General features: G+C 34.6%; 1 protein-coding gene and 2 long non-coding RNA genes across 3 annotated transcripts; 1 reads left to right on the forward strand and 2 right to left on the reverse strand.

Annotated features, from left to right (window-relative positions):
* Positions 1–217: 217 nt before the first annotated feature.
* Positions 218–16,891, reverse strand: LOC110928143. The gene is made up of 3 exons (XR_002586168.1): positions 16,789–16,891; positions 758–803; positions 218–450 (listed from the first exon to the last, which is right to left on the reverse strand). It is a non-coding gene; the product is annotated as an uncharacterized LOC110928143 (long non-coding RNA).
* A 1,095-nt stretch (positions 16,892–17,986) lies between these two features.
* Positions 17,987–18,827, reverse strand: LOC110928145. The gene is made up of 2 exons (XR_002586169.2): positions 18,517–18,827; positions 17,987–18,420 (listed from the first exon to the last, which is right to left on the reverse strand). It is a non-coding gene; the product is annotated as an uncharacterized LOC110928145 (long non-coding RNA).
* Positions 18,828–19,158: 331 nt separating this feature from the next.
* On the forward strand, positions 19,159–20,683 carry LOC110930228 (putative pentatricopeptide repeat-containing protein At1g12700, mitochondrial). The gene is made up of 2 exons (XM_022173494.2): positions 19,159–20,309; positions 20,396–20,683. The coding sequence occupies exon 1, from the start codon at positions 19,555–19,557 to the stop codon at positions 20,299–20,301; it is 747 nt and encodes a 248-aa protein (XP_022029186.1). The 5' UTR covers positions 19,159–19,554; the 3' UTR covers positions 20,302–20,309; positions 20,396–20,683.
* The last annotated feature ends 6,158 nt before the right edge of the window (positions 20,684–26,841 follow it).

Raw genomic sequence — 26,841 nt, forward strand, 5'->3', positions numbered from 1 at the left:
TTGATGAATTGTAAAAACTATCATCAAACTGAAGATGTAACATTCTACCATACCAGTACTAGTACTGTAACGCCCAACATTTTTCTTTTAAATTATCTAAATAACAACGTACTTTTTCTATCGAAATTTGGGCATGATCCGTTTGTAAAAGGAGTGGTCCCCTGTTTTTCATAATCAAAATATCTTTAACATGCACTACATTTCAAAAGACATAATATACTACATCAAAACGGACCTTGTTTCACATACGAAACCATCAAGCTAAGGTACTTACAACCGACTAAGTTTTTAAAAGGCAAACAAGATAAAACTTAAGTTTTTAACTACTAAACATAAACTAAAGAGACAAAACATATTGACATTGTCTTATTTACAAAAGTTGCGGAACGCATGACGGGCTTGAAGTGTGTTCGAACCGGGCGAAGCTTGTTAGCTAAACTTGAGATTTACCTACATTGCCACAACAAAATAAACTTTATTAGAACTAAAATTCTTTCCTTTAATTCAAGTATCCATCTTCGGACTTATAGCCATTATGACATCCGCAAACTTGTAAATTACTACATACTTTCATTCTTGCACACAAATATGTTCCAAATGGAACTTCATACCATTCCTTCTATTCTTGCATTCTAATTCTTCGACCCATTCATAAAAAGGGTCCACACAAATACCTTTTTCATACTTGATTCATTTCGACACATCTAATGTTAAACACAACAATATAATCACATCATGAATTGTACAAGTAGCGTACCTCGATCTTGAATCCCTTGTTGCTTCGCTTGACTTGAACTCTCTTCCTTAACACCTATACATAACCGTTCATACTTTTAATTTATGTCTCATACCCGTTTACACACACCAATGGATAAGACATCATAAACTTACACTTACTTCAAAATACATTCAATTCATATGGAGTTTATAACTAACAATGCTGAAATCTTTGTTAAGGCATTTCATCAAACACTTGGTGTGCACTACATCAACAATGCACATAGTACAAGTATTCATAACATATTTTTACTTATACACCATCTAGCCTAACAAGACTCAATCAAATTCATATTTTTCATTCATCATACATTAACTTATCTAATTTCTCTATCTCAATTCATGATCATAAAACAATTCTCATCTATTAACATTCATTTAAATCATCATGTTCTTCGTACTTTCACAACAAATTGGTGTAGGGCTTAAATCAACTAAACAATCGAAATCAAGCTAACATTTCAACTATTATGAAATCCTAGCTCTGAATCGCATAAGATTTCAACAAAAATTCATGATTAGGTTAAAACCCACTTTTTTCAAATCATTAAAATCAGAAATTTCTACTTACCAATCGTAGAGCAAGCTTAGATTATTCGATTTTTGAGTTCATGCATCCATTTGGGCTCTTAATTCCCTTTTGATTTTGAGAATTTCATGAAGTTAGGGTTCTTCCCTTTGGTCCCTTGCTCTGGTCGATCCACACAAACACACCGGAATGTGTGTTTGTGTTGGGATTGAACTTTGCCAAAGGAACAGATAATAAAAGCCAAAACTGGATCAGAGCAGTGGATCCAGAATAAGCAGATGTTATGCATACAAGTCTCTCCCCTTGAAAGTGGTTTCAACATCTGCTGACCTCCTATCCACTGGTCATACAAACTGCTGACCTATAACTGCTGATCAAGTCAAAGACTGATGAAGAACTAAAGCTCTGCTGCCCAATCTACTGCCTTGGTTCAAGCACTGCTGATCATGACAAGTATTGCTGGGTTCACAGCAGTGGAAGGATGCAGCAGTAGTTTTGTTTACTTTATGTAATGAAATGTAATATCAGTAGTTAGCATAGCAGTGTTTGTATAGGTCAGAGGTTAGAGTTTGTTAGGAGGTTAGATGTCACTTTCATGGTGACGTCAGCTTAGATGCTCAGTGGTTTGTTGCGTGCCTATAAATAGAACAGTGCTCTGTACTGTTCTATTAGCTCTTTCACCATCTTCTTCCTGCACGAACAAATTACTGAGCTCGGGCTGAGGGGGAGTTTGTAAGCATACATGCAAGTGTAATCAAAGTTTGAAATAAATTTAAGCATTTGATTCTCTGTTGAAAATGTATGTTTGAAAGCATTTCTCCTGTTTGATTGTGAAAAGTTTGCTTCCATTTAATTTCCGTTGCACTACTCTTTCATTGTTCATCTTAATTCAAACACAAATCACAATCAATCCAAACTCAGATCCTAATAGTTTGTGTTTTCCTTTTTCTTTTATTTGTTTTTTTATTAAAACTTCCATCATTTTTAACAAGTTTAGTCCCTCTAATTACTTAGATTGTTTATTTGTTATATAACCTTCCTTCTAATCAAGTTACTAACATATATACTTAACTAGGTTAAATATAACATGACTAGACATTTTAGGTAACATAAATAAATTGCATATTTTGGGGTGTTACAAGTCTACCCCCTTAAAAGAGGTTTCGTCCCCGAAACCTTAATACGTACCAAATAATGTCGGGTAGTGCTCCCTCATTTCATCTTCTAACTCCCATGTAAGATCCGATCCTTTCCGATGTTGCCATTGCACCAAGACTTGCTTTATAGTTTTGTTCCGAAGGTGGGTTACCTTGAAGTCCTTGATAGCTATCGGTCTTTCAACGTAATTCAATCTTTCGTCCAATTCAATATCATCGAGGGGCACGTATGCCGTCTCATCCGCTAAGCACTTTCTCAATTGTGACACATGGAATGTGTCATGTATTCCATCTAAGGTTGGCGGTAATTCCAACCGATATGCTACCTTCCCAAGCCGGGCTAAAATCTTGAAAGGTCCTATGTAACGGGGGCCTAGCTTTCCACGCTTACGGAAACGGATTATACCTTTCCATGGGAAAACCTTTAATAACACGTGATCACCTATCTGGAACTCGATAGGTCGTCTTCTTCGATCTGCGTAGGCCTTTTGTCGATCTTGAGCCGCCTTTAAACGAGCTCGCACAAGATCGATCTTTTCGTTAGTTTTAGCTACTACATCATTGGGCGCAATTTCTCTTTGCCCTACCTCACCCCAACAAATTGGAGTTCTACACTTCCTTCCGTACAACATTTCATACGGTGCCATTTGAATGCTATTATGGTAGCTATTGTTGTATGAAAATTCCACCAATGGCAAGTGGTCATCCCAGCTTCCCCCGAAATCTATCGCACACGCTCGCAGCATGTCGATGAGTGTTTGAATGGTTCGCTCAGACTGACCATCCGTTTGGGGGTGGTAGGCAGTACTGAAATGTAATTTTGTACCCATACTCTCATGAAAACCTTGCCAATATCGAGATGTGAATTGGGTATCTCGATCCGACACAATAGATACAGGGACTCCGTGTCGAGATATTATCTCGTTAACATAGATCCCCGCCATCCTTTCAGAAGAGAAAGTCTCCCGAATGGGTAAGAAGTGCGCGCTCTTGGTGAGGCGGTCCACGATCACCCGTATAGCATCGTGACCTTTCCTTGTCTTAGGAAGCTTGGTCACTAGGTCCATCGTCACTTCTTCCTATTTCCATACCGGAATTTATGACGGTTGCAACTTTCCGTATGGTTTCTGATGTTCTGCCTTTACTTGCAAACAGGTCAAACATTTTGCAGCATACTTGACGATATCCCGTTTCATACCGGGCCACCAATAACTTCTCTTCAAATCCAAATACATTTTTGTAGCTCCTGGATGAACCGAAAATCGGGATTTGTGAGCTTCTTCGAGTAACACGTCTTTTGCTTCACTAAACCAAGGTATCCATATTCGGCCATACATTGATTTAATTCCACTAGGTCCTTCTTCTAATTTATCAAAAAACCCCTTTGTTCTTTCCTTTCTTGAATCCATTTTGCTCAGCGACTTGACTTGGGCTTCCTTAATCATTTCGAGAAATCAAGGTGTAACCACCATTTTCATGGATTTTACTTGAATTGGAGGCGGATAATCCTTTCGGCTCAGGGCGTCGGCCACTACATTTGCCTTGCCCGGATGGTAAAGGATTTCACAATCATAATGTTTAAGAAGTTCTAACCACCTTCGTTGCCTCATATTTAAATCTTTTTGCTCGAAAAAGTATTTAAGGCTTTTGTGGTCAGAATAAATTGTGCTTTTCGTACCGAATAGATAATGCCTCCATATCTTCAAAGCGAACACTACTGCTGCTAATTCTAAGTCATGGGTTGGATAATTACTTTCATGTGTTTTCAATTACCTTGAAGCATAAGCAATGACTCTACCCCTTTGCATTAAAACACATCCTAACCCTTGGTGTGATGCATCAGTAAACACCACCAAGTCTTCCGTTCCATCAGGTAAGGTTAGTACTGGGGAGCTCGAGAACTTTTCCTTCAAAGTTTGAAACGCCTTTTCTTGATCTGTACCCCATGTAAACTTCTCATTCTTCTTGGTTAACTTGGTCAACGGCAGGGCCAATTTAGAAAAGTTTTGAATAAACCTCCTATAATAGCCCGCTAAACCCAAAAGCTTCTCACTTCACTTGGGTTCTTTGGAGGTACCCATTTCATAACAGCTTCCACTTTTGACGGATCCACTAAGATACCATCCACATTAATCACATGACCGAGAAATTGTACTTCTCTAAGCCAGAAAGCACACTTAGAGTATTTCGTGTATAATTTCTCCTTACGGAGCACTTCAAGAATTTCGCGCAAATGGCATGCATGTTCGACTTTACTTCGGGAATAAACCAAGATATCATCAATAAAAACTATAATGAATTTGTCTAACATGGCCCAAAAAACTCGATTCATAAGATCCATGAATGCGGCGGACGCGTTCGTTAATCCAAAGGACATTACTAAGAACTCGTAATGTCCGTATCGCGTTCTAAATGCCGTCTTCGCCACATCCTCATCCCATACCCTTAACTGATGGTATCCGGACCATAAATCAATTTTTGAAAACCAACTTTCCCCTTGTAACTGATCAAAGTGATCATCGATTCGGGGCAACGGATATCGGTTTTTCACTGTCAGCTTATTCAACTCTCGATAGTCGATGCACATGCGCATCGAACCATCTTTCTTTTTGACAAAAAGTACAGGCGCACCCCAGGGCGATACGCTCGGGCGTATAAATCCCTTGTCAAGTAACTCTTGTATCTGAACCATTAACTCCCGCATTTCAGTTGGGGCCAACCTATAAGGAGCTTTGGCTACAGGTTTGGCATCGGGATACAATTCAATCTTAAAATCCACCTCACGTTCTGGTGGAAGCCCTGGCAAATCTTCCGGAAATACATCAAGAAACTCGTTCACAACTTCAACCTCTTCTATCTTAGGGGTATTCTGCTTAGTATCCACCACGTAGGCTAGAAACGCTTTGCTTCCATTTCGCACATACTTGAATGCTTGGACTATAGAACAAAGCTTCGAATTAACATTCCTTTCCCCTTGTATACTCACTCATTTTCCTCCCAGTGTTAACACATGAATTACTTTTTTCTCGCATTGAATTTCGGCATGATGTTTGGCTAGCCAATCCATGCCAACTACAACCTTGAATTCTCCCAAAACCATGGGAATAAGGTCAATGGTAAACTTCTTATCTTCAATGATAATTTCACAATCTCTAGAAACTTCGTGCAACAAATAACTCTTACTATCCGCTATCTCAACTTCTAATGGCACATGCATTCTTTCGATTCTAAAAGCGGGGTGTGACACTAATTCACTTGACACAAACGATCTACTGGCTCCAGTATCAAACAACACATACGTAGGCATCAAGTTCAATAAGAATATACCTGACACAACATTCGGGTGGTCCTTTGCTTCTTCAGGCGAGATCTGAAACATCATCCCCTTAGCTTTTGGGGCTTCCTTCTTTCTTGCTTCCTTATCGGTTTTTTGTTGAAGCTTGGGACATTCAGCCTTAATATGACCCGGTTGGAAACAATTATAGCACGTTCTGGTAGGATTAGGACATCTATAGTATGGATGTCCCTCTTGGCCACAATTGTAACAACCCTTCTTCCCTTTCAAGCACTCCTCCATGTGTAACTTTCCACAAGTTTTGCATTTCAGAATACTACCCTTCGCCTTATGCTTCCTGCCCTAATCTTGAAATTTCTGTTTCTTTGACGGGCTTGAGCTGGGAACATTCTCAGACATTCTCTTCTCACCTCTTTCTGCCTATCTTCTTAGTTCAATCTCCCTATCTCGGGTCAAGTTAATAAGCTCATTCAAGGTTTCACATTTAGCAGGAATTATGAACTCCCGATATTCAGCCTTCAACATACCATGATAGCGGTTTATCTTCATTCTTTCCGTCCCCGCTATTTCTTTACAGAATTTCAGCTTGTCAAGAAAAGTGTTGGTGATTTCATTAATGGTTTCATCTTTTTGACGAAGAGGTAAGAAATCTTCTTGGATCATGTCAATGGCAGATTGCGGACAGTGGTACTTTAGGAAAGGTTCCTTGAACTCTTGCCACGTCAAGTCTTGAACCTTATCTTCACCGATTTCTTTACTATAAGCATCCCACCAATCTTTAGCTTGGAGTTATAAACAACCGGTGGCAAACATTACTTGGTCTTCCTTTTCACAGTGGATCCTTACAAACACCGCCTCCATACTTGCGATCCACCTTTGACATGCTATAGGGTCAATCTCTCTTTTATAGGGTAAAGGATTGCACGCCATAAATTCCTTGTACGTGCATTTGCGAGCCCCCTTCTTTCCTTGTATTTCATCAATCTTCCCTTTCAACTCGTCCATCTTACTTATCATCATCGTTTCTACCACTTCTAGCACATGACTCTCCACTTCTTGGGCTAAACGAGGAATATTTGCCTGCATTGCCTTTCCGGTCTCTTCCGAAATCATAGTTTTCAATTGTTCTTGTTGTGTCGATTCATCCTCATTCGTATCCGCCATCTACACATAAACATCATTCTTTATTTCAAGCATTCATTCATCCTTTCCATCATAATATCATACTAGTAATACATAACTTCCTTTGAAAGCTCAACATTCATACATAATATCATTCTTTAGGGTCTTATTATAACGTTTTCGATACTCCCCGTGTGTTAAAAACATCAAACAGAACAATACATTTGAATTTGGCTGAAAATGGCCCCCATCGTAAGCTACGGTGGCTACCGTAGCTTACGGTGGCGTCTTTTTCCTTACGCCACAAAGCTACTATGTTACGGTGGGAATTCTGTCTCGGGGCCTACCGTAAGCTACGGTAGCCACCGTAGCTTACGGTGACGCCCAGCATACTATGGGTGATTTTTATATTTTTGCAGCCATTTTCCGACCCGTTCTAACCCAAACTGATCTGATCCATCCCACACCCTTCCACATCATCCCGTAACAATTCCATAGCATTTTGTAACTAAATTATTCATAATGTAAAATTCTAAGTTTATAGGTACTTACTTGCTTCGCGCTGCGGAACGAACACACACTTCACACGAGCCTTCGGTTTGAGTTCAAGCATTTGATGCTTAAATCCCTCAAACCTAGGCTCTGATACCAACTTGTAACGCCCAAAATTTTTCTTTTAAATTATCTAAATAACAACGAACTTTTTCTATCGAAATTTGGGCATGACCCGTTCGTAAAAGGAGCGGTCCCCTGTTTTTCATAATCAAAATATCTTTAACATACGCTACATTTCAAAAGACATAATATATTACATCAAAACGGACCTTGTTTCACATAAGAAACCATCAAGCTAAGGTACTTACAACCGACTAAGTTTTTAAAAGGCAAACAAGATAAAACTTAAGTTTTTAACTACTAAACATAAACTAAAGAGACAAAACATATTGACATTGTCTTCTTTACAAAAGTTGCGAAACGCATGACGGGCTTGAAGTGTGTTCGAACCGGGCGAAGCTTGTTAGCTAAACTTGAGATTTACCTACATTGCCACAACAAAATAAACTTCATTAGAACTAAAATTCTTTCCTTTAATTCAAGTATCCATCTTCGGAGTTATAGCCATTATGACATCTGCAAACTTGTAAATTACTACATACTTTCATTCTTGCACATAAATATGTTCCAAATGGAACTTCATACCATTCCTTCTATTCTTGCATTCTAATTCTTTGACCCATTCATTAAAAGGGTCCACACAAATACCTTTTTCATACTTGATTCATTTCGACACATCTAATGTTAAACACAACAATATAATCAAATCATGAATTGTACAAGTAGCGTACCTCGATCTTGAAATCCCTTGTTGCTTCGCTTCGCTTGACTTGAACTCTCTTCCTTAACACCTATACATAACCGTTCATAGTTTTAATTTATGTCTCATACCCGTTTACACACACCAATGGATAAGACATCATAAACTTACACTTACTTCAAAATACATTCAATTCATATGGAGTTTATAACTAACAAGGCTGAAATCTTTGTCAAGGCATTTCATCAAACACTTGGTGTGCACTACATCAACAATGCACATAGTACAAGTATTCATAACATATTTTTACTTATACACCATCTAGCCTAACAAGACTCAATCAAATTCATATTTTTCATTCATCATACATTAACTTATCTAATTTCTCTATCTCAATTCATGATCATAAAACAATTCTCATCTATTAACATTCATTTAAATCATCATGTTCTTCATACTTTCACAACAAATGGGTGTAGGGCTTAAATCAACTAAACAATCGAAATCAAGCTAACATTTCAATTATTATGAAATCCTAGCTCTGAATCACATAAGATTTCAACGAAAATTCATGATTAGGTTAAAACCCACTGTTAGTGCATTATGTCTATTGACTTCGTCTTATATCGAGTCATGTAATGAGATAGGATAGGATAATCAGTGCTCGGGTTGCTAGAAACTGATTTTAGTGGTATTGTTAGTGATTCCGCTTGAAATTGTCAAGTGCCATTTCAAGCGAAATCAAAATCAATTGATTCCGCTTGAAAGTGTCTTGGTCATTTCAAGCGGAACCTCATCAACTATATATAGGGCACATGTCCGTTTCATTTGAAGCGGAATCAGGATTGTGTTTTCGGTAACGAAGTGCTGCCGAATTGTCTCCAGGTGCTGTAATCATTATTATATCAATATACGAGACATTTAAATTGAATCGAGCGTCCGTGTCATTGATTCCGCCTATGATTCGGATAAACAACTCTTCTGATCTACTCGGTCAGGTCGTACAACGATCCTACAAGTGGTATCAGAGCTCAGGAAGAAGAGTTCAGCTTGATTGCATCTATTTTCTGACTTCTACACCTTCTTTTTCAAATTAGACAAGATTTCACGGTCAAAATGGATTGAATTTTTCACAGTACATGCGAAACAGTGTTTTAACAAAGCCTTGAAAGAATCAGACCAAAATTCAGCTTAAAAGTTACAAAAACAGGCCAAAAACTTGATTCCGCTTGAACGAACCTCATGATTCCGCTTGAAAAGTTTAGTTGATTCCGCTTGAAAAGTACTATTCCGCTTGAAAATAACAGGTTATTCCGCTTGAAACAGCTATCTCGCTTGAAAAATCCATCTGATTTCGCTTCAAGTCATATTTCGCTTGAAAAGTGCACCTGATCTCGCTTGAATTCAGTATTCCGCTTGAAAGATTAGTTCTGATTTCGCTTGAAGTTGTCATCTAAGTGATATCGCTTCAAATTCTGATTTCGCTTGAAGTGTCATCCAAGTGATTCAGCTTGAAATTGTCAAGTGCCATTTCAAGCGAAATCAATATTCTTATTTCGCTTGAAAGAGGATTTTTGTGTCAAGATCATTTCACATCAACCGAGTGTCAGTCTATTTCAAGTTGTTTGATATTGTTTGTACTGATTATGTTTGTTTGTTTGTCTCCAGGATCACATCATGGCTGAAGAATTTTTCAATACGTTCTACAATGCGTTTACCTCGGATACAGTGGATGCTTCAGAGGTTACACCAAAAGCGATAACAAAAACCATCAAAGACAACATTGAACATGACAACTTTTATGGAACTTATTCAAAACCTCCGAAGCTGGATAACATTGAGAATTATGTTTGGTGGAAGGAGAGGTTTGTCAATTGGACGAAGGCATATGCACATGAGAGTTGGTTTTGTTTGAAATTTGGATATGATAGCCCAGTAAATGACAAAGGAGAAGAAATTCTAATCAAAGATTTTTCAGAGGAAGACAAAAAGAAATTTTCATACGAACAGAAGATGATTGCTTTGATCCAGCAATCAGTTCGAGATGACATTTTTTCATTGTTAATACATGATGGGTCATCGAAGTCTGTGTGGAAAGCTTTGAAGGCGAAAGCTAAGGGGGGTAAACAAATTCAAAAAAAACAAAATCGCGTTATTAAAAAAAGAATTTGATTTATTTGATAATTTAAAAGGAGAGACAGTGAGGCAAATGACTGAGAGCTTTTGTCATTTAAAGATTGAACTAGAAAGATTTAAAATTGTGAAAACTAGAGAAGAAGTTGTTGATAAAGTAATTGAAGCGTTACCACGAGCTGATCAGTGGCAAACGTTTGTTTTTATCTTGAAAAATGATGCTTTATATGATACGATTTCTCTTGATGTGTTGTTAGAAAAGATTGAGAGTCATGATCTGGAGCTACAAAAGCAAAACAAGATGAGTGGTTCGTCGCATCATCAGAATGTTGGTCTATACTACAAAGGCAATGTACCTTCGGAGAAAGTTATTAGTGCACCAAAGACAGCATTCAGTAGTGAGAAGATGAAGGAACCACAAACAACCTCATCAAGTTACCATTCTGGATATCATTCATCTTCAAAATCAAGTTCTAATGAAGCTGAGGAGATTCTGTGCAACATTGCTCTCAAACTGAAGAATTATCCATCGATGAGCATCAATGCAGCTAAACAACAAATGAGTTTTCTAGCATCTGTTCTGGAATCGTATGAAGGTCTTGTAGCTGGTAAAATTGGAAACTCGGATTTAACCAAAGAAGACTACGACCAGATTGATCCAGAAGAAATGGAGCTCATAGACATTCGCTGGTGTTTGGCAAGTTGCATTCGCAGAGCTCAAAGATATATGGAGATTACCGGGAAGCAATCGTTAGGTGGTCCGTCAACGAAGCTTGGATTCGACAAATCCAAAGTGACCTGCTTCAGATGCAAGCAAAAGGGTCATTTCAAAAGAGAATGTAGAAATTCTGAAGTTGCTGAATCTGAGAGACCTTTCAACGATGACTATTACCGAAAGGCGATTTATCATCGTAGTAAAGAAGAGCCGAAAATGATTGAAGATAAACCCAAGTCAAGGGCTTATGCAGTAATTCATGACGATGAAGGTTTTGACTGGAGTCAGATTTTTCCAGATGAAGATCGTCCTGTAACAACTCATGGCAGAAAAGCATCAAAAGTCCAGCATCATGTTCTTGTTGCTGAAATTCGTGAAAAAAAACAAAGAAAAAGATACAGAGATAAAAGAGAAAACTCGAGAAGAGATTCTAAGTGAGAAAACTGAGAGAGAAAGATTCATTGTGGGATGCAGAATGGAGAAAATGCAGGAAGAATATGAGAATGTTGTTGCGAACAAAAGATGGGATAAGAAACAAGAATGTTTTGTCAACAAACAAGGCGAACCAGTTGTTCCTAGAAGTGACATAGTTCATGATTATGTTCTTCTAGTAATTCCTCGATCCGGCGAATATTATTCTAATGTTGCAAAAGACAAGACATATGTAAAAAGGTTGGATAAAATCATCAGGGATGCTATGACAACAAAACTGAGGAAGAGGAATGAAGAGAGAATGAAGAAGAATGGTGAGTGTATGGTGAACGATTTGAAGAAGGTCGCTGAGGAAGTCAAAGTCGAAGCTGTGAAAGAAGCTGTTACTGAAAAACAGCAGGATCTTGAAGAAGAAATGAAGGAAAAAGAAGAAGGAGAAGTGAAGGATGAGATTTTGGAAGTTGCTGCTGATGTTGGTGTTGATGCTGATGATGAGAAGAAGAGTGATGCTGATCAGAAGCAGATGGAAGCAAACACCGAAGTGCCAATCACTGAGGTAAAATCTGATTCTGAAGTCTTAATCGAAACTGTTGAACAGTGCAAGAAATGCATGGAACCATGCAGTGGTTGTATTGAAAAAGACGAAAAATTCAGAACAAGAAATCTTGAATTCACTAAAATCAAAGAAGTTTTCAAAAATAAATACAAAGAAATGTTAGAAAACGAAAAGGTTTTAAAAGAAAATGATGAAAACCTTTTAGAAAAATGTAAAAAATTAGAAAAAGAAAATGAAGTTTTGAAAGAAAATATTTCGAAAATGACAGAAGAATGTTCACAAAAAGAAAATATTTGCCAAGAAATGAAAAAGGAATATGATTCAATGAAATTGGCTTATCACATTACAAAAGAATTATATGAAAAAGTAAAAAGTGAAATGAAACTTGTTCAATCAAGATTGAAATACTGTTCTGAAACATCAAAGGAACTAAAACGAATGTATGAAATAAAACAACAAGTTGTGAATTCTTATATTGAAGATGTTGCTAAACTTAAGCGCCAGATTGCTGATTTAGAACAGGATAATAACAAGTTAAAAAGTTATCACGCGTCGTCATATGTGCTTGAACGTATTTTCAACATAAAACCGGGTGGGAAAGATTCTGAGCAAAACACAAAAGGTATTGGCTCAGAGTTTCATCAAGTTCCACCACCGGAAAAGTTTGCATTTTATGATGAAGAAAAGGTCGAAAAAGCTTTCAACATGGTAGATCAATTGCCAGATAACATTGACATAACCTATTCCAAATCTGATGATTCTCATGATTCAGAGGTGGTAGGTAAAGTCGTTGAAAGTGTGTTCAAAGAAGAGTCGGTTGATACAGGTAATTCTGAATCACAGGATGAAAATGAAGGTAATTTTCATGATGGATATTTGAAAAACGCAAAATCCGAGAAAAAATTGAATGATGATTCAAAGGGATTGGTTTATACCATGATTGGATCGGACAAATTGTTCTTAGATGTTGTATTCCCGATTCAGAATGTGATTTCAGAAAAGGTTGATAAAGTTTTCAAAATGGTTGAGATTGAGAAATCTGATATTTCAAAGTTTGCTGGTAAAGGTTACAAAGGTTCTTATAATAAACCTGGTTTCAAGAAGAAAAACATGAAGGCTGGGTTGGGTTATAAGAAGAAACAGAATCGAAACAAAAATGAAACGACAAATTATCAGGCAAAGACGAACTTTGTTCAAGGAATATGTTTAGCAGAAGAAAAAGAACTCAAATTGAGACAGTCTAATGATGAGTTCTTAGCTCAAAAGAAAAAGCAACAACCACAGGTCAAAGATATGTCCAAGAGAACATGTTTCAAATGTGATCAAATTGGACATCTTGCACGAAAGTGTCCAAATCTCAAACCTGTTGATGTTGACAAAATGAAATCTGAAAATGTGGAAACACAGAAATCTGAGGATGTGAAACAAAGGTCAACCAGATTTGATTCAAAACAAACTTGGAGGTACAATACAAACAAGTTTGCTTCAAATCAAACTTGGAAGTCAAACCCGAACAGGTTCGATTCAAGACAGACCTGGAATTCTCACACACCCAGATTCAGAACAACGCAAAGTTTGAAAACATCAGTTGATATGACAAAACCCCAACAGTTTTGGAAACAAAATGTTGTTCAAAAACAAAGGTGCTCAAAAAGATTCACATTTTTACAAACGTGGTACTCCAAAAGGTCAAACATGGAGTGTTAAGAAACAAGTGACTTTGGTAAAAGATGAGAAAGTTGAAGTCAAAGTTGAAAAAATCTTTGATGACAAAGATTTTCCGCCATTGAATGAAGTTTATTGTGTTAAAATGCCTAAGGTCAAGCAGGCCTGGGCTAAATTGTTCAAGTAATTGAGTTAGTTGAATGTGCAGGTGCTCAAGAAAAATCAAGACTGTGAAAATGGAAACTGGAGCAGCCTGGCACATGGAGAGGAAGAAGAGGCTGCTGGACCCTGTGTTGGTTGAAACAGGGAGTTTATTTTGTTTGTTTTTCTGTACATAAATAAACAACATTTCAAAACCCTAAAAATTTGAAAAATTAAAAACCAAAAATATGTTTTTAGTTTGTTAAAAAATTTGAAAAACCAAAAATATGTTTGTTTTTAAGTTTTTTTTGTCAAAAATAGAAAATTACAAAAATATGTGTTGATTGAATATGTCGAAACCCTCACGGCGGAACAAACATGATTACTTTCACAAGATTGAAAAACGGTTTTCAAACTGTAAAAGATCAATGTGTTGTAAATCATGGGGGTATTTACTGCTTTTCGTGCAATATGGTTCACAGTTAGCAGAAAATGGATGGCGAGACAAAGCTATCAGTATCAGTTTGTCAAATTTTCTTTAAATGTTTTTGCATTTTAGGGGGAGTATTGTTGTCAGAAAATAACAAAAACATTAGAAAATTTGAAAAAGCCAAAAACATGATAAAATTCGAAAATTGAGTTTTTGCGTAAAAAGAGGAAATGATAGTACATCAGTAGACAGTTACAGTATGCTAAAGAAATGTAATGATTAAATAGCATTAAACAGTCTCACTGATGATATGCCGATAGGTTTTTATACATTTAGTAAACTTTTTTGGGATATAAACCTAAATTCAACTTGCCTATTTCGTGGGGAACACTACTTGGATATATAGGTAACCCCTGAAATCTCGTTTGAAGGACCCCTCTTTCTGACATACTAGGTCTTTATGCTTAGTGATATCTGGGGTATTATCCCGGGACTTCTGATTTTGCGAAAGCAATGGCCTAGTCCCCATATAATACTTTCTGCTTGCTTGAAATATAGCATCGCCCTCAGCATAAAAAATGATGAAACATTGAAAAATGCTAATCATGTGTTGTTGTAAAAAAGATCCTCTAAAGGGGACACACCAAAAGTCAAAGCCGTCATCTCTCTGCTGAACGGAAGTTCTGACCTAAGCTCTCACGGTTTTCGAAATTTAACCCCTTACATATATCATCTAGGTATATTCACCTGTAAGACTGAATAGTGGGATCTGGATACGGGAGTATATTCAAGAGGTGGGACACATGAATGAGTTTAAGTTCTTAAAACACCTAATTCGTATCCTGAATCAGTTGAAGTTTGTGTGAAAATTTAAGTGGATCAGTATATCGACAATCTAAGTGAATTGTTTAATTCTTAATGTGTAACTAAGCTCAACGGTACTTGTGACTTGTCAAAAAACTGATATGATCCTCTGACGCATACTCAAACAAAAATATTGTCTGTAAATATGTTTGTATATATTTCTTTACTGCTTTACATTTTCAGAAAAATACAAAAAGATTTTTTATTCTGCTTTATTTTCGACAACTGATGTCTAAATGCTGAGTTTCAAAATCTAAGTAAGCTGATTGTGTTTCTGAAAATAAAATAAGTTCATTAATTTGAAACTTGAATCTTAAAAACAAAAATAAAAAACAATTTGTGATATCTCCAAGGTCATTAGTTTGGACTTGGATGATTAACTGTGAGGGATTTTGGATACTTAATGTTGCCAAATCTGTAAAGATTGTTGATAGGGGGATTGATTTAGAAAGTTTGAATTGCCAGGTTACGATTCCTGGAAGTCTAAAATGTTGTTACTTATAAACGTATGAGTGTTGCAGATAGTGTACCAGACTACTATCCCGAAAGCATAGTCTAAGGGGGAGTCTGAAGACGAGCTCAAAGCAAGGGGGAGCTTGTAAACCGGAAAGCTAGGTGTCGATCCCTAAAGCACGGAAGCTTGATGAAAGGGGGAGCCTGAAGAAGCTCATCAAGTAAGAGTCAGAGTCAGAGTCAGATTCTGGTAGGATGATAAAGATAGAGCCAAGATGGGATTCTGAACCTGTGAAGAAAAGAGAAAGATTGATAGATGCTTACAGTGTTAGACAATTTGGAAAGAGCATGAAGACTGATCAAGACTGAAGATGTGTCATGATAAAGACTCGACACTGAAGACTTCGTCAGCATCCAAGGGGGAGTCTGTTAGTGCATTATGTCTATTGACTTCATCTTGTATCGAGTCATATAATGAGATAGGATTGGATAATCAGTGCTCGGGTTGCTAGAAACTGATTTTAGTGGTATTGTTAGTGATTCCGCTTGAAATTGTCAAGTGCCATTTCAAGCGAAATCAAAATCAATTGATTCCGCTTGAAAGTGTCTTGGTCATTTCAAGCGGAACCTCATCAACTATATAAAGGGCACATGTCCGTTTCATTTGAAGCGGAATCAGGATTGTGTTTTCGGTAACGAAGTGCTGCCGAATTGTCTCCAGGTGCTGTAATCATTATTATATCAATATACAAGACATTTAAATTGAATCGAGCGTCCGTGTCATTGATTCCGCCTATGATTCTCTATTGACTTCGTCTTGTATCGAGTTATGTAATGAGATAGGATAGGATAATCAGTGCTCGGGTTGCTAGAAACTGATATTAGTGGTATTGTTAGTGATTCCGCTTGAAAGTGTCTTGGTCATTTCAAGCGGAACCTCATCAACTATATATAGGGCACATGTCCGTTTCATTTGAAGCGGAATCAGGATTGTGTTTTCGGTAACGAAGTGCTGCCGAATTGTCTCCAGGTGCTGTAATCATTATTATATCAATATACGAGACATTTAAATTGAATCGAGCGTCCGTGTCATTGATTCCGCCTATGATTCGGATAAACAACTCTTCTGATCGACTCAGTCAGGTCGTACAACGATCCTACACCCACTTTCTTCAAATCATTAAAATCAGAAATTTCTACTTACCAATCGTTGAGCAAGCTTAGATTATTCGATTTTTGAGTTCATGCATCCATTTGGGCTCTTAATTCCCTTTTGATTTTGAGAATTTCATGAAGTTAGGGTTCTTCCCTTTGTTCCCTTGCTCTGGTCGATCCACACAAACACACTAGAATGTGTGTTTGTGTTTTCCTTTTTCTTTTATTTGTTTTTATTAAAACTTCCATCCTTTTTAACAAGTTTAGTCCCTCTAATTACTTAGATTGTTTATTTGTCATATAACCTTCCTTCTAATCAAGTTACTAACATATATATACTTAACTAGGATAAATATAACATGACTAGACATTTTAGGTAACATAAATAAATTGCATATTTTGGGGTGTTACAAGTACGTTCGGATTGTAGCATCCGAACAATCACACATGGAACGCCACATCCGGACCAACGTGTTCAATTAGAATATGTATATTTGTTAGCAGTGGCGGACCTATGATTTTTTTTTCATTGGGGTCCATTTTTTGTGTAAGGATTTTTCACAACCAAACATTAAAATTTTCGGGTCGGTTATCGTAGTCGGGTCGGGGATATGAAATAATGTAGAAGCATTTAGTGGACATGAAACCGCTACATTATATGTTGGAAGTTTTATTTGGTAATCAAGTGTTAAATAAAATCGACATTCAACTTATCATTTTAAAGAAGCAAATTAGAGGGTCAATGTGAACTTAGGATCTATTTGTTGGAACACAAAGGAATTTACCACGACACCATCTTTGCTTTTAATATTATGGGGTCCAATTAATTTATTTTATGGGGTTCTTGAAAATTTGAACATACCGGTTCTACTATTTTCTAAAAAAAATTATTGGGGTCCGTGGACCCGACCCGGACCATATGGGTCCACCCCTGTTTGTTAGTGTGTTACTCTACTTTCATAAACCAAACAGAGTAGAATAAAAGTTGGTGACTTTTTGGTTTAATGACAACAAGTGTTTATCTCTATTAAAATTACATGGTTCGAGTGTTGCAAAGTTAGGTAAATTTTAAATCATGTATAAACTAACGTAAAGAGCAAGAATGTTAAAAAAGTTATTATGATAACTTGCCCTAAACAAGTATGTTGAAATGATGTTAATAATATAAAAAACTATATATGCTAAGCATTATTAATTTGTGTTCAAAATCATATTGGCCATTTTGACCAATATACATAAAGAAAACATTGCAAACCATATTGGCCATTTTGACTAATGATTTCAAAAGTTTGACATTTTATCAAAATTTGTGTTAAAAATCAAAGCTCATCCTAGGTCAAAATATATCAATATAGAGTTTTGAAACGGGCTACCATTTGATTACCACTTTGGTGATTTTCACAGTAGCTCCCAAGAATTATGCATGTGAAAAAGGCTATGGTACTGGGCTTTAAGTAGTTTGTATGCTTCCGTAGTGACATCGGTATCGCTTGAACCATTTGCTCTATTACGATTTTTCATAAGACGGTTGTAAATGTTGTTAAATTGCTTATTTTGGTCTGAATCAACTTCCACTTCCTCGAAAATAAATCTTGACTACTGTATTCACCGTGGTGGCCTGTAGCAACGAAAAACTTTTCATGAATACGCTTCCAAAAAATGGTCGCCACTTGGTCGGTACCTTTGAAAAAAAACATAAATAAAACAATAATTCTAGTTGACAAAAATAATTATACAGATAAAAAAATAGTTTTAGTTAGTAAAAAGTAAAAATTACCGATGTTGGGATATTTGGGAACGTCAAGCCACGCTCGTGATAATGAGAATTCCTCCGTGGATGTCCACCTCTCGATGGTCTTTGAGCAAGCTCTTCTTACGGTTTCTTTCTACGGTGTCTATGTTTGGTGGTAGTCAGTTAAGTTTCGGGATGGTTTGCACCATTAGTGAGATTTATACCACACCCTGTAGCCTCATAATGGAAATAATGGTAGGGTAGAAAATATATTGTTTTATTTTTTATTTTCTTAACAAGTAAGGGTATTATAATTATTTAAAACATACTTAATTAAGATATTTAACATAGGTTAGTGATAAGAATCACGCGAGTACAAAAATTACAACCATCGAAATCAAATGTGTAATTATTGAATCAATGCAAAATATACATTTTTTGCTGAATTTTTCCATGCTATATATTTTTGTACTAGATTTTTTTATGCTATATTTTTTTTTGCACTAGATCTTTTTGTAATAGATTTTTTTTTGTTGTATTTTTAAAAATAAAAAGGGTGCCACATGTCATTTTCACTCCTATTTATAAGGACCAAAATACCCTTCAGTCCTACTTATTAGGAGTTCCACATACCAAACCATAAAAACTGAGTGTAATTAATCAGAAGAAATTATGAAATTAGAGGCGTGTTTCCTCGCATTTCTTACCAAACAGGAGAAGAAGAATACCATCAATTTCCTTCTCCGTTAGAGGCTGCGACAATGATGATGATTCGCACCAATTCTCATCTTCATCACGCTTTCTTCAAACTCAGATGTAATTTCATCACCAATTCTTTAACAACCCCTCTTCGTCTTCCCGATTAGGTTTAGATTTCAGTCCTCACTCCACTTCTTTAGCTTCTCTTCTTCACTCCACTTCCTTTTCAAATAATGGGGATCCTCCTCTGTCTAGGTATCAAAAAGTTACCAGCTTGGATGATGCCTTTAACCTGTTCGATGAAATGATCCAGAGAAAACCCCTCCCATCTGTTATCAAGTTTAATCAGTTGTTGAATGCTGTTTTCTTATAGCAGTTTACTGAATGGGTATTATCCAGAGAAAGAGTTTGAATGGGTATTGCAAGAGTTTGAAAATAGAAGAGGCCATGCATATGTTTCATGAGATAACAAGAAAAGGTTTGAAACCTGATATAGTCAGTTACAGCACCATGTTACAGGGATTGTTTAGGGTTGCACGCTGTGGAGATGCACGAAAGCTCTTTGATGAGATGCGAGCAGCAGGCCAGATTCCAAATGAATACACATATGGAGTAATTTTAGATGGCCTTTGCAACAACCATCAAGTAGGAGAGGCGCTCTCTATGTTTCATTTGGTGGGTGAGAGCAAGCTAAATTATAATGTCGTGGTGTACACAATCCTTATTGAAGGTGCAAGCAAATGTGGGAAGCTTGATACTGCGAAGACTCTTTTCCATGACCTAACTTTAAAAGGTTTGCAGCCTAACGTGCGAACATTTAACATAATGATCAGTGGCCTCTGTAGAGAAGGTCAGCTAAAGGAAGCAAAGCTCTTGTTTCTTAAAATGGATGAGAGTGGCTGCCCACCAGATAGTGTTACCTACAATGTTCTTCTCCAAGGATATCTTAGGAACAAGCGCTTTGATGATGTAGAGATGCTTTTACATGAAATGGATGGAAGGAGTTACTCACTTGATGCTTCGAGTTTATCTTTGTTGATAGATCAAATCGCAGCTGGTTCACTAGATCGACGTATGATTGAGTTGATAGGTAGGCTTGTGCCAAAAGAAATGATGAGCATTCCTGCCTAGATCTGTTGGTAAGTTGTTCACCTATCACAATTTCCGACTTGTCATGCTATTTTATCTGCTTCATCTATCAGATCTGTTGACTATCTCTTCTTAGGAGATTCTGTTGATCCAGGTCAACACATTTTAGAAACCATCATTCTTCCGTTCGCTCCAAAGGTATCACTCGCGTATGTGACTGTTGTAGAAAGTTGCTTTTAGTTTGGTAAGAATCATGATTCACCATGTATCTTGCAACTGTTTGACTTTTCAAGGTTGACTATCCACAAAACAACCTGTTGGACTTTTCAAGGTTGACTATCCACAAAATGTTATATGTAATACATGGGAATCTTGAGGGGATGGTAATGCCATATTATTTATATTGCTTATGCAAATTTAATTCTGAGGTTGTTGATTTTGGGTACAGGGTAAAATGGGAATTTTACATGGGTCAAAACAGGGTTGAGTTGGTTTTCAAAACTTTTTGTTCAATATTATCATCTTTTTTGCTTTTTAAAATATTTGTACGTCTATTATTCTTTTAATGAGTTCAAAACCTTGACATATATGTATTTCGTTAATACTAGAAGTAACATTTCATTGACTTTATATGTTGCTTCCAGTTTTATAACAAAGGGGATATGGTAGCTTTGATCGCAAGCGTCTTTTAGTTTAATCAGCCGTATATTATATTTCAACTTGAGATTACAAACATTTTTGGGCTACTAGTGTAGGCTGCAGCATTGCTTTTGTTGATCAGCCCTAAAGTCGTGCCTCGGTGAATCTGTCCTCATAAACAGAATCACCATATTTGCAGTGTTTTGGTAATTTTTAGTAGAAATAGTAAGAGTAGGATCAGATGGCAAATGACGTGTGCCAGGCAGTCGCCTGACACGAATAAATATTACACCGAGTCAACCAATTAAAACAAAACAGTACCATAATTTTGTAAAAAAAACTAAAATAATGACATGACTATAATTTTACACTAGGGGCAAAATCGTAATTTGACTGAGAGAACAAACAAAAACGATGGTAAACTGTAAATTTGAACTGAGTGCAAAATTGTAATTTGGCTGGGAGGGAAAAAGACAAAACTAATGACAAAACTTTAAATTTAAGCGAGGTAAAATCGTAATTTGGCTGGACCAATAGTGAAGTGTCAGGCAGCTGTCTGACACTATTCCCCTCATGTAAAATGTATAGTACTAGTTATTGCCACGCCCGCATTGCGAGGCACTAAGCCGAATATTTCTATCTCATAACATGTATGTCTGTGTTTCAGTTACGTGTACCTACTACTCACAACACGTTCTCAAAAAAAAATTACATCGAGTCAATCAATTAAAAACACTGTGATACTTTTGCAAAAGAAAAAAAAACAAAGAAACTAAAACGATGGAAAGACTAAATTTTTAAACTGTGGCAAAATTGTAATTGATCAGGACAAATGAGTGTTTGCCAGGCAGCCGCCTAGCACGAATAAAAATTACACAGAGTCTACCAATTAAAACAAAACAATACCATAGTTTTGTCTCAAAAAAAAAACCTAAAACGATGGCATGACTGTAATTTTACACTGGGGTCAAATTCGTAATTTGACAGTGAAAAAAACAAACGATGGCAGAACTTCAAATTTGAACTGAGGGCAAATTCGTAACTTGGCTGGGAGGAAAAAAAAACAAAACTAATGGCAAGATTGTAAATTCATACGTTGCAAAATCGTAATTTAGTTGGACCAATGGAGAAGTGCTGCCTGGCACTATTCCCAAGAAAAAACTAAAACAACGGCATGACTGTAATTATACAGTAGGGGCAAATTTGTAATTTGATAGGAAAAAATAAACAAAACCGATGGCAAAACTGTAAATTTGAACTGAGGCCAAAAACGTAATTTGGCTCTAAGGAAAAAAAAACAAAACGAATGGCAAAACGATAAATTTGACCGGGATTTGGCTGGACCAATGGGGAAGTGCCACGCGGCTGCCTGACACTATTAAAAAAAACTAAAACGATGGCATGACTGTAATTTTACACTGGGGGCAAATTCGTAATTTGACAGGAAAAAAAAACAAAAACTATGACAAAACTATAAATTTGAATTGAGGGCAAAATCGTAATTTGGCTGGGAGGAGAAAAAACAAAATCAATAGCAAAACCGTAAATTTAAACGGAACAAAATCGTAATTTTGGTGGACCAATAGAGAAATGTTAGACAGCTGCCTGACACTATTCCCCTCCATAGGAATTGTAAGATACTAGTTATTGCCCCGCCCGCGTTGCGGGACACTAAGCCGAATATTTTTCTCTCATAACATGTACGTATGTGTTTCAGTTACTTGTACAAACTACTCATAAAACGAACTTAAAAAAAAACTAAAACGATCACATGACTAACTTTTCACTTGGGGGGGGGGGGGATCGTAATATGACACGGGAAAAAAAAAACAAAAACGATGATAAAACTGTAAATTAAACTGGGGATTATCCGCATGGCCGGCCCTAAGGTTGGGCGGGGAGGACCACTGGCCAGGGCCCGATACTTCGAAGGACACGTTATTTTAAAAAAAAAATCAGATATGTAAATGTAAAAATAAATAAATTAATAGGGTATACTCATACAAACACCAACATTGGCCCACTTACAAAACTATTTTTATGGTTTAGATTAGTTATTAGCCCATTGTCATTAGTTTAAACCTATAATGAGTCCAATACCCAATTTCGTTAAAGCCTAAGGGCACGTTTTTTCGAGCTCGAACAAAGTATATGAATTCTTAAGACCGGCCCTGATTATCCGTGTAATTAACTCTTACCAATTTATTACTAACAGGTCTTATGTATCATAATTAAAAAAATATATTAGGTTTTATACTCGTATTAAAATATACCTTCATGACACATCTAAAAAGTATTTTTATTATTTATTTAATATACTTAACAAATCAAATTTTAGATATGTAGAACTGATAACAAATTAACAATTACTTGATTTGAATTTAAGCTCTAAGTTAGTAAGTGGCCTAATAGATAAGAATGGCTAGAAAACATAATTGAATATTTTTGTACTTATATTTAACATTATCTTTCGTTTTCTAATGATATTGTCATAAAATAAATCAACTGATAGATTAGATACATTGTTAATTAATATTTAACTAGTGTTTACCCAGCCGCACATTGTGGTGAAGATGTCGTATGTACACGAAACTGTTATAACAAAATGTATTCAACACGTAAAAAAATCAATAAACCAAATCAAACTACAGTTTAATATGATGTAAAAATAACATAACTTGGGAAAGAAATATGTATGAGATCTCTTGAAACAATTAAGTTAGAATTTTCGTTTACTAATTGTTGGCCATTGTTCAATCTTCTTATCTAGGATTCTAGTACAAAACTATAAATTGTTCAATCTTCTTATCTAGGATTCTAATACAAAACGGCCTGTTTGGTTGACAGGAATCCATAGGATTTCAAGGGAATTGGAATTTAAATTCCATTCCTTTGTTTGTTTGGTTGGACAAATTAGTTGAAGAGAATTGGATTTCAATTCCAACAAAATCCCTCATTTAATAGAATTCAGATTCCTTCTAAATTTCAAAGGAAAGTTTAAAAAACCACGGAAACGTTTCCAAAGTTACGGAAATAGCCCCTTGCCTCTTTCATTTTTGTCTAAAAACCAAAAATAATAAAAAAATCAAAAAAATTCTAAAAAATCCAAAAAAAATAATAAAATAATAAAAAATCCAAAAAATTCTATAAAATAAAAAAATTCTAAAAAATCAAAAAAAAATAAAAAATCGAAACTATTTAAAAAATCAAAAAAATTTCTAAAAAATAAAAAATAATAATAAAAAATTCATAAAATCCTAAAAAATAAAAAAAATCTAAAAAATCAAAAGAATAATAAAAATCTTAAAAAAAACCCAAAAAAAATATAAAAAACCAAAAAAAAATTTAAAAATAAAAAAATCTAAAAAATAACAAAAAATACAAAATATTCTAAAAAATCAAAAAAATAATAAAAAAATCCAAAATATTAAAAAATCCAAAAAATAATAAAAATCCAAAAAATTCTAAAAAATCAAAAAAAAATAATAAAAAATCCAAAATATTCTAAAAAATCAAAAAAACTTCTAAAAATCAAAAAAATAATAAAAAATCTAAAAAAATCCAAAAAATTCTGAAAAATCAAAAAATTCCAAAAATAAAAAAATAATAAAAATCCAAAAAAATCTTAAAAATCAAAAAAATTAATAAAAAATCTAAAAAACCCCAAAAATAAATCTAAAAAGCCAAAAAAAATAAGAAAATCAAAAAAATCTAAAAAATCAAAAAAATTCTAAAAAATAATAAAAAATTCTAAAAATCGAAAAAAATTCTAAAAATCTAAAAAACCCAAAAAAAATTCTAAAAAAACCAAAAAAAAATTTAAAATTAAAAAAAATTAAAAAGTCAAAAAATAATAAAAAAATCCAAAAAATCAAAAAAAATTCAAAAAATAATTTTTTGAATTTTTTTGATTTTATAATTTTTTCGATTTTTTTTTATTTTTTAGAATTTTTTGGATTTTTTAATTATTTTCTAGATTTTTTTATTTTTAGGATTTTTATTATTTTTTAGAATTTTTTTGATTTTTTAAAATATTTTTGACTTTTTAGAATTTTTTGAACTTTTTAATAATTTTTAGAATTTTTTTGATTTTTTAGAATTTTTTGGATTTTTTATTAATTTTTAGATGTTTTTTGAATTTTTAGGATTTTTTTGGATTTTTTATTATTTGTTAATTTTTTTTTTTGATTTTTTAGAAGTTTTTTTTGAACTTTTTTTGATTTTTTAGATTTTTTTTGTTTTAAATTTTTTTATACTTTTGAATTTTTTGGATTTTTTTATAATTTTTTTAGAATTTTTTATAATTTTTTGTGATTTTTTATGATTTTTAGAATTTTTAGAATTTTTATATTTTTTATAATTTTTTGGATTTTTTGGATTTTTTGTATTTTTTATTATTTTTTAGAATATTTTTGATTTTTTAGATTTTTTTTTTTTTGATTTTTTAGAATTTTTTGAACTTTTTATTATTTTTTAGATTTTTTTTATTTTTTAATTTTTTATACTTTTTAATTTTTTGGATTTTTTTTAGATTTTTTTTTTGAATTTTTATGATTTTTAGAATTTTTTTGAATTTTTATAATTTATTATTGGATTTTTTTAAATTTTTATCTAAGATGGTTGTTTTTAAAACTTTTGACAATTGTTTATAACTAGGGGTAATTTTGTCTTTTTAGGTATTTTTAAATTCTAATTCCATTAATACATTTATCAACCAAACACATATATGGATTTCAAAGGAATCCATCAAATTCCAAATCAAATTCCAATTCCCATCGGGATTCCAATTCCAATTCCTACACATTCCGCGAACCAATGCCCCCTTATATCTTGGTTGGATTCCTTAGGGTTGTCTAAGCAAAGGAAGTTGTTGGTGCATGGAATGGTGGGTCATTTGGAGGTCTCGTAATGACACAATTTTTGGCAGTAAGGATCAGCAAAAAGGAAGCATTCTTTATTTCTATTTTTATGTTTTTTTTTTTGTGGACCATAATAGAAATAGGAAAATAGACGTAAGTTGGGTGGGCTGATTACAAAATCCGCTCTTCTTTGTGTAATTTTTTTCGTTCTAAGTTAGCTTTTGGCTAGCCGTTTTATAATATTCCGCTGTTATAAAAAAATTGACCACCCAAGGTTCATTTTGTATTATAAATCATATTAAATATTGCATAATATATTTCGTAAATGACAATGTTGTGGTCGATGATGACGTTGAGGTTGTGGCGGATGAGTAGATTGTAGAGAACGATGACGGTGAGAGCGGGAGACGCTCGACTTAAGGACAGTGAGTCGATGAGCAAACTGTCTAGGCTAGTATGTATAAACATGATTGTATTTTTGTACATAAATATACACACATAATATTATATATATATATATATAATAAATTAAAAAACAATTTGACCCGAACCGAGTCGAGTGAACATTTGCTCATGCTTGGCTTGTTTACAAACCTAACCAAGTTGATCGGTTCGTTTACAACCAAGACGAAAAAACGAACGAACATTTTCTAAGTATTTTCCGAGCGAACGTGACCGGCTTAGGAGTCCTACACATGACAATCAGACAACCTATAAGGTGTAAACACGCAGGTTTTAATATTTATGACAAATTTATAAACTTAAAGAAAATAATATTTATTATATATTTTTTCACCAAGTCCTTAAAGAAAATAATATTTATGAAAAAATAGACTTGGAGAAACGGTTTTAATTTCTACAAAAACCGTTTTTATAATTTTTTCCTTTCATAAAAATTTCTTCAAAAAACTAATTTACCATTTTACTTTATTATTTCATAAGTTAGTATCATTAACAAATTGCTTCTCGAAAATTATTTTATCGAATAAGTTGATTATCTTTAATGTTATTAAATACACAATTATTCATTATTCATTATTATATATATACAATTTACGTATGCTCTTAGCTACAGTTCAAGTTT

Source organism: Helianthus annuus, chromosome 3 (genome assembly GCF_002127325.2).
Source record: "Helianthus annuus cultivar XRQ/B chromosome 3, HanXRQr2.0-SUNRISE, whole genome shotgun sequence".
Taxonomy (NCBI): Eukaryota; Viridiplantae; Streptophyta; class Magnoliopsida; order Asterales; family Asteraceae; genus Helianthus; species Helianthus annuus.

Coding starts and splice junctions, on each gene's coding strand:
- LOC110930228 (XM_022173494.2), top strand. CDS start 19,555: ATGGGTATTATCCAGAGAAAGAGTTTGAATGGGTATTGCAAGAGTTTG.